Raw genomic sequence first — 9,681 nt, 5'->3', positions numbered from 1 at the left:
TTAACTCTTAATTTTTTTAATTTGCCGCCTTTAAATTAGAATAAAATTACTTAAATTTAATTAAATTAATATTTAATTTCACGTAATACCAATATTATTAAAACCGGACCGGACCGGCCGGTTCGACTGGTTGAACTGAGAATCGGTTACCTGTCCGGTCCTGTCAGCATGCAAAACCAGTTATGCACAGAACCGGTAGAACCGGCTGATAACCGGCAAAACTGGTGTGAACCGGCGGTTCAAGCGGTTCTTTGTGTTTTTTTTAATTAAACAAAACGTCGTCGTTTTATTTTTTTTCAACCCATATTTATTTTCTGATTTTGCAGGGTTAAGCGATTTTCAGTTTTTCTTTTTCTTTCACGAAATGTTTAAGCAGTGAACCCTATCTCTTTTTGGCTTTTCCACTTTGGTTCCCTTCAACACCACTCCTTCACCGGCGTTTTATTGTGCTCCAGTTCCTTATTCTCGTAAGATGGTAATGTTTAAGCTACCCATTTCTTTATATTTCTAATTCATCTTTTAATTGAATTTAAATCTTTGAGTTTGTAGTTTATCAATTTTATGGGTTTGCTTGATTCAGTAGATTTGGTTCATCGCTGAAACAAGTCTGTAAGTTTTTTTAGTCATTTCTTCTATGATTTGATGGTAAACTGGATTGAGTCACCTGGGGAGGGAAGCATTTTGAATTTTGGCACGTGTTGATTGTTTCTCTTGGTTTTTCTTATTTTTTATAGATCAAAGCCATTTGATTGTTTAATACTGTTGTTTTGTCATGCGGCTTTGAGTTTGCCTTCCTGGTCAGCATTTCTAAGTTCTGTGAGTTGATATATTTAACCTTAAGTTTAAAATTTAAATGACTAATGGAACATGCTTAGAGTTTTGAAGTTCTGATTGGAATTATGTTTGTGTGACTTAAATTTAATTCTTATATTATATAAACTAATGGTATGAAAAAACTTTGTGAGTTGGATACTTTCTTAGTAGAACAAAGGCATTGAATTTAATCAGATTACATCCAGAAATGACTATTTCCACAATTGTCATGGTTTTTGGTTCAACTTATATACTATTTGTTAGTTGATCACTGAGTTACACTTTTAGATCATGCTTTCTTAAGTGTTCAACTGAAGAAATATCCAAAACTCCATCTCGTAGAACCTGTGAAATTTGATTTATGCATCCCTGTTTAAGTTTTTGTTCCTTCTTGAGCGTCAGTGGTCTGGTGCTTTTTATAGTGCTTCTCCATGACTCTAACAGTGGGTATTGAAATTGGTGCTAGTGAAATTGTTCCTCTATGACAAATTTTCTTGCTCGTTATATTTATAATTGCATATGAATTTCTCAACTATTCAATTATTTATTATTAATCACTAATCAATTTATGTTTATTACATGTAGGAATTACCAAGTGTGAATGTTGTACAAGATAATGCTTCTCAAAATAGTAATGATATTCCATCTGAGAAACAATCCACAGAATCCTTAAGTACAACTCGTGGGAAAAGTGATCCTGCGTGGGATCACATTTCATTTAAAAAAGAGGGAAAAAGTTGTGTATACACTTGCCTTTATTGTAGTAAACCTTGTAAATGAGGGGGCATAAATAGAATGAAGCAACATCTTGCGGGGGTTCCAGGTAATATAAGTTCTTGCAAAAAAGTTCCTCATGATGTTCGTAACCAAATGCTTAAGTTATTGGATATAATCAAAGGAAAAAGTAAGAGTGGTGATGGTAACCTAAATGAAGCATATGGTGGTCAAAATATTGAAGAGGAAGCACAAGAAGTTCATCCTAGCTCAAATATGGATAAGAAGAGTAAGATGCAAGCCACATTGAAAAGAAAAGCTAATGTTGAAATTAGTAATTATTTTGCTCCAAGGACTACTCCAGGATCACAACCAAGTTTGAAAAGTGTATTATCAATCACACAATCAATTCACAAAGCTAAGATGGCAATTGCTCATTGGTTTTATGATGCATGCATTCCATTTCATGCAACACTATCACCATACTTTCAACCTGCTTTAGATGCACTCAATGCTATTGGTCCCGGTTTTAAAGGCCCATCTTATCATGAATTAAGGGTTAACTTGTTGGGAGATTGCAAGAGAGAGTGTTGCTTACTTGTAGAAGGTTATCGAGCAAATTGGGCTAAGAGTGGATGTACAATTATGGCAGATGGATGAACTGATCAACGACAAAGAACTTTGATCAACTTTCTAGTTTATTGCCCTACATGTATCATTTATGTTAAATTTTAATAGTCTTTAGTATAGTTATTACTTATTAGTTCACTATTTTTTTAGTTTGGTGTTAACTGTCATATGAAGAATACTTAATATATGTTTGATAAACGTTTTCATTTATTATACTATAGGTGTAGTATTTGTGAAATCTGTTGATGCATCAGATGTCATAAAAGATGCTAAGACATTATGCGGCTTGTTTTCTGAAGTGGTTGAATGGGTTGGAGCTGAACATGTTGTCCATATAGTGACTGATAATGCAGCTAATTATGTAGCTGCTGGTAAATTGATACAAGAGAAATATGATACCATTTTTTGGTCTCCTTATGCCGCTCATTGTTTGAATCTCCTTTTAAAGGACTTTTCTAGTATGCCTCATGTTGCAGACCTTGCCTCAAAGGCTTCCAATATTACAATATTTGTCTATAATCACATGGTATTCTTATATTGGATGAGAAAAAGAGAAGGTTGGAAAGAAATTGAACGTCCAGGAGTGACTCGTTTTGCTACTATTTTTATTACATTGAAAAATATTTTTGATCACAAACATGATTTGCAAGCTTTAGTTGTAGACAAGCATTTCACTAGCCATAAATTATCAAAGACTACAGCAGGAAAAATTGTTAGTGATATTGTTTTGGATCAAAATTTTTGGAATGATTGTTTGTCGATAGCGAAACTTGTGGCTCCTATCAGTCGATTACTAAGAATTGTAGATGGGGATGAAAAGCCTTCTCTTGGTTATGTTTATGAAGGCATGCAAAGGGCAAAAAATGCTATAAAGGAGATGTTTAGAAATAGAAGAGCTTTGTATAAGCCTTACACAGATATTATTAAGGCTCGATGGGATAAACATTTAAAACTCAATCTTCATGCAGCGGCTTACTTTTTAAATCCTGCATTCTTCTATGATGAGAAATTTTGTAGCAAGAACAGAGTCATGAGTGCAGCCATTTCTTTACTTGAAAAAAGAGCTTTTTGTAATGACTTAACTAAAGGCAATAGTGAGACGAATATGTACCGGGAACGACAAGGAAGCTTTGGTCGAGAAAGTGCTCTTACCGTAACAAAGACAATTCGACCCAGTAAATATTACTTTATATTTTCTAGTTTATAATTTATATTTTTATGCTTAAATAGTTATGTATAACTTGTGTTCTATACTTCTATTTTTTTATCATTAAATTTATTTCTTGTAGATCAATGGTGCGCGTTGTTTGAGGGTAGTGCTCCAATTTTGCAAAAGTTGGCAATCCGCCTTCTTAGCCAAACTTCTTCATCTTCTGGATGTGAGAGAAATTGGAGTGTTTTTGAACGCATCCATACAAAGAGAAGAAATAGACTAGAACATCAAAGACTAAATGATCTAGTTTATGTTACTTATAACTTGCGTTTAAAGAATATGTATAATGTTAAAATATTATTTCATTTCCTTATCCTTTTAAGCATAATCAATTAGTCTTAGGTTGCTCGATAACCTTGCGTTCTTGATATTTGTGATGTTTAATTTTAGGTTGCTCAAGAAGCCATGTTATGATCCTATTGATTATGAATCTATTGATCATGTTGATTTGTGGGTAACTGAAGAAGAAACACCTCCTGAGCTTGATATTGATGAGATTGATAATTTTCTTTATCATGATAATGCAATTCCAGTTGGTCAATCATCAAAAAACAATGAAGGTTAATCTTTGCTTGTTTATTTTAGTTATATAATTATATTTATTATTTAATATATTTTACACTTTTACTTTTAATTGTTAAGTATTATTTGGGAATTTAAATTTAAATTTGTATTTATTTATCATATTGCTAGGTGATGAAGATCTTGATTTTGTGGACTTTCAAGTTTAAAGTGGTGATGGCGGTGGTAATTCAACTAATGAACAAGCTTTTCCCAATATTTTGGAATTTGAGGGAATCAATTTCAATGAATATTATGATGATTGATACTTGTATCAATTATGTACTTTTTTTATTTAGTTGTTGATGAATTTTATTAGGTATTGACCTTAAATATTATGTTGTAGTTGATTTGAATCATTTTGTTTCACTTGATATTATGATATTTAACTTATATATGTTATGATTTGTGATATTTTTATACCTTTTAATATTATGAATTTAAAAAGAGTGTTATATATATATATATATTAATATTACTTTGAATATTATGTAAAAGTTTTTAAAAAATATTATTTTATATAAACCGGTTCAACCGCGGTTGAACCCGGTTGAACCAATGAACCAGTGAACCAGTACCTTCACTGGGTTTAACGTCCGATCCGGTTTTAAAAATATTGCGTAATACCCATATCAATTTGAGGGGGAAATCTTAAAAATAAATTGGTCTTAAACATATAAAGATCCAAAACTTCATCTTCGTTACTTTTAGATCTAAATCACTGAAACATTGAAGGAAAAAGAGAAAATTAAATATTAGAAGGAACCCAGAAAAACGAAATTAAAGAATGGACACATTAAAGAGAATTTGAAATATGGTTATACGAAAAAAATAAAGAAATACAGTATAAAATGATATAAGTTACTTATCTGGTTGCATGTGTGTAACTGTTCCGATGCTCTAAAAGTTTGAAATTTATCTCATTGATTTAGCCTATGCTTCATAATGGTTTACAAATTTGATTTCGAGAAGATTTACGAAAGTACGCAGATAGGAACGAAAGAAGAAAAAAATCAAATTATACTGTTCCGCGCTTAACTATAATTTCTCCTATTTTATTTATTATATTTTTAATGTTTATAAGTTATTTATTGAATTTTCGAATGGTTCTTGTTTTGCAAATTATGAATTATTTTATTATTATTTTCGTATGACGTGAGACCGGATACCACTATCGACCGTCGTAGATTGTGGCCGTTCAGCCCTAAATTTCATGGGTCGTTTCGCCTCGACACCGTAAGTCCGAATCCGACCATCATTTTGTCAGAATCTGCTCCAAAGTCCACGATTTGGAGATTGAAAGTGAGGAAGTTGAAATGTTTTAGTCTAGATTCATGGGTTTTGGGATATTTTACAGTGAAACAACCACCATATTCGAACTCAGAGGGTCGAGATGAATCGATCCATGAAATTTGAAATTGAATGACCATCATCTACAACGATCGACGGTGGCCGACGGTGACCGACGGTGGACAGGTGTGTCATCCGACCACCTTCTATTTTTATTTTATATTTTTAATTATTTTATATTAAATAATAATAATAAATATCACATTATATGAAAATAATAAGATAAAAATTTAAAGTGATCAAAACCGAAGTAATTCAAAAGTTTAGTGAAAAAATTAAAAAAATTGAAAGTACAGTAAGTAAAATTAAAACTAAAACTAAAAGAATATACAACTTGTAAATAATATAAAACAGTATATATATATATATATATATATATATTAAATATATGGTTAAGATCCACTTACATCATTTTAAGAATATATATATATATATTAAATATATGGTTAAGAATATACAACTTTTAGCTTTACACCATTTTACGATTATTGGATGAAAGAAAATCAAATGATGAGATTAACTCCATGTTTTTTAGTGAATATATTCTCATTTCCTATGGTTAATCTCAACTTTTGATTTTCATTCATCAAACAATCCTAAAAAAATGTAATTTTTTTCAAATTTACATTATTTTAGGATTGTTGGATAAGATTAATGGTAGGATATGATAAAATCTAATTTTATAATTGTAACACCCCCAACCCGTATCCGAATCCGAAGTGTCACATTGACTTTTCAAAAACCCTTTACTTGTATAAAATAGTGAGTAATTAAAATTTATTATTACATATAACTTACTCAAAACCTTTATCGAACTATTCAGAGCTTATACAATATATTATTTTGAATACATGCCAACTAGAACTTTATGTATTAAAATACATATTATTCACATTTCTTCTGATCTGACCTTTGGTAAGGAGAACTGACCTGTCTTGCTCCACATTGCTCTTTACTCTTCTCACTTCGGTAACCTACGTGTGAAATAATCACACACTAAGTCGATGACTTAGTGAGGCAATAAACATAAAATATAACTATAGCTTGTAATCATGTATGAACAATTACTACTATCACTCATACCCTTATTCATGTAACAAATCCCTATAACACATATGCAATATATATCATTACATATAAAAACATATACACACATATATTCATCACTCATCATTTCCATCATTAGCCTTATTTCATTATCAATATTATTATCGTTTATATCACTTTTATACATATCCTCTTATACCTAGCATTTTAACCAACATTTGCCTCATTTAATCATACAATCCACATATCATCATATAAATCATATAATACCATTCATATCACAAAAGCATACAAATCACATGTAATATATTTGTTGTTTTTCTTATTAGCCCATGTACACATGTGAGAACTATATATATATATGAGTCTATAGAGGTTGTGCACTAATGATGTCACCACAGCTCGTATAAATGCACCGAAGTACCACGTAGAATTTCACTATAGTGCCGCGTAGAAATACACCGAAGTGCCATATAAGGTTGTCCCTAAGGACCACATATCATTCCTTAAGAATCATATACATATGCCAAGGATCAAGTATGTGTCTCAAAAGACCTCACACATGTTCCAAAGAATACATATATGTCCCGAAGGACCGCGTAGATCATCGACTCTTGGCATGCCAACTATACCCTAGCTCTCATGACACATAACATGGGCATCATCATTTATGTCATTTCACATTTTCACATAAACACGTAGTTCACTTTCACATAGCACGTAGATTATGTTACATAAGTTGAATCACATATACGTATAAACACGTAAATCACTTTCACATATCACGTAGCTCATATTCACTTTTCATACTATTTCATATTTCTTGTCACATTGCTTATATCTTATTTTTATGTCTTATCCTATATATATATATATATATATATATATATTCACATGTTCATATAATCCATCATTTCATCATCTAAATGTGTATTCATATAATTCATCTTCCTATATATATATATATCATTTTTCCTATACTTGTATTCACATCATTTATATTCTCCTTCTCATAATCTCATATGTCATGATTAATAGCTTATATCATATCATATAGCTTATACCTCATTCTATGATATTCACCTAGATCATATCACATCTGTCACACTCATAAACATATGTCACTTCTATTATTTCATTTATATACTAATCTAATATATTTACCTAATTCAATTCATATAGTACCTATAACTTTCTAATATGATTACATAGATTTCTATCATACAACCCATATATCATAATTTTATTTAAGCTATGTATCTTTCCCATCTAACTCATCTTATATGTTCTTATTATCACTTATGTTCAAGTCTCATATCATCATATAGGTCAATATTATCTATCTTGTTTCAATTCTCATTCAATGATATAATTCTATTTTACTATTTCACATAAATGTTCATACCACTATTCACTTACCCAACTCACATTCTTATTGTTTATATAACCTTTACACTTAAGTACTTCATTCCCATCATTTCTTCTAAACTCGCTTTTTACCATATTCCCATATTATTACCTAATTTATCCCATATCATGTATTCGCATAATCTTATATTCCATTTCTATATATCTCAAAGATCTTATCACATAACTTCTCTTTTATATTCATATAATTTCTTATCATATCATCATAACATAACATATATTCACATCAACCATGAAATACATATACAATAACATGTCAACACATACCATAACATATAACTCAGACACTCATAACAAACACATGTTCATGTTCATGCACAATACTATAGAAATTAGACTTGTCACAAGTCTTATTTCCCATTAAACATCATATATAAAATAATACGCACTCACCTTGGCCTCACTAAGTTCCAATCCATTTTTATAATTTCCTCTCTTGCGATCGAATCATAACTTGATAATCGCTCCGGGACTTGTTCATGCTCGATATCTATATAATCATACATTGATACATATTAGTATCCAATTGATTTACACTAATCTATCATTTCTTAGACCAAAAGAAAGGTATAATTCTATTTCCCTTGAAGTGCATCGATGCATTCTACAGTGTATCGATGCATCCCTTAACATGTGCATCGATGCACTCCTTATGCATCGATGCATTAATTGCATTCGATGTTTCCATTTTTAATGGGTGCATCGATGCACTTCCTGTGCATCGATACACTCTGAACAATTTCTGGAAATTTACCCTTGATGCATCGGTGCACCTCGAATGTGCATCGATGCACATAGCCCAGAATTCATTTTTAAGCCCGAATAGCTACTCAAATCAACTCAAATGCTTCATCTTTCAACCCCTTTCATGTTCTCAACTCATATGCACATGCTTAAACCAATTTATATCCATATAAACCATCTTTAGCTTCAAAATTCTTTTCCTCATATGTAACTCAAGAATTAAACCAACTTTGCAATATATTTTAATTCTAATTCTATGGCTTCTAACTTCTTAATTAGACCATTGACAAGTCAAATTTAACTTCCAACTCTAGTTATGAACTCTATTTCAAGATTTTACCCAAAAACCTCAAATCTTTAATCCCTCCTAACTCCATCATACTTTGATTTTAAGATAACTTAAGCTTAGTTATCCTCTAATAATCATAAACCAACTTTTATTTTAACAAATAATCAACTAACCACAAAACTCACATTTACCATGGTGACTCACGGCTGAAGAAGAAGAAGAGAACTCTGGAAGTTTATTTTGCCTTCTTTTCTCTTCCACGTGGCTTCCTTATCTCAAATGACTATTTTACCATTTCCTTCATTCAATAATTACTAAATAACCTTCATCATATTTCCAATAAATCATTGAACTATTCAATTATCCCACTTTAATCACCAATTCCTAAAATTTTACAATTTGGTCACTAACCCGGTATTGAAGATGTTACAATAATCATTTGAGTTGTATAGTCATTTAAGATTCTAAGATCATATCCAAGTAAGTAGGTTAACATTCAACTCAAAATGCCGTTAAATTTTCAACGGAAAATTATCAGTTTGGAATATATGAATAATTATGTGACTATTTTGTAACTTTTAATAACTGGAAGACTCAATAAAGCAACAAAAGTGACTAAATCTTATCTTTTCTAATGCAGTCTAGAAAAATGTACAAAAACGAAAGTGATAAATCTTATAGTTTATTCGATTATTTATCTAAATAATGTTTTAATAAGACACATTATCTTATAGACATATAAGAGGGAGTGTTATGAATAGTTATGTGGATGTCTTTTGTTTGACATAACATTTATGTGGATGTCTATTATTATTAGAACATTATGTATTTAATATGAATTTGATATGTTTTATTATCAAGACTTTAACATCTCTTAGGACTAGAGTTCATA

At 30.7% G+C, this 9,681-nt stretch overlaps 1 protein-coding gene across 1 annotated transcript; it reads left to right on the top strand.

Moving 5' to 3' along the window:
- Window positions 1-1,608: 1,608 nt before the first annotated feature.
- On the top strand, window positions 1,609-3,935 carry LOC120120036. The gene is made up of 4 exons (XM_039139791.1): window positions 1,609-2,164; window positions 2,379-3,332; window positions 3,447-3,651; window positions 3,761-3,935. The coding sequence occupies exons 1-4, from the start codon at window positions 1,609-1,611 to the stop codon at window positions 3,933-3,935; spliced, it is 1,890 nt and encodes a 629-aa protein (XP_038995722.1).
- The last annotated feature ends 5,746 nt before the right edge of the window (window positions 3,936-9,681 follow it).

Source organism: Hibiscus syriacus, unplaced genomic scaffold (genome assembly GCF_006381635.1).
Source record: "Hibiscus syriacus cultivar Baekdansim isolate YM2019G1 unplaced genomic scaffold, ASM638163v2 tig00110332_pilon, whole genome shotgun sequence".
NCBI classification, from domain to species: domain Eukaryota; kingdom Viridiplantae; phylum Streptophyta; class Magnoliopsida; order Malvales; family Malvaceae; genus Hibiscus; species Hibiscus syriacus.
Note: the sequence above shows the minus strand (reverse complement) of the source record. Positions and strands in the feature narration are given on the sequence as shown.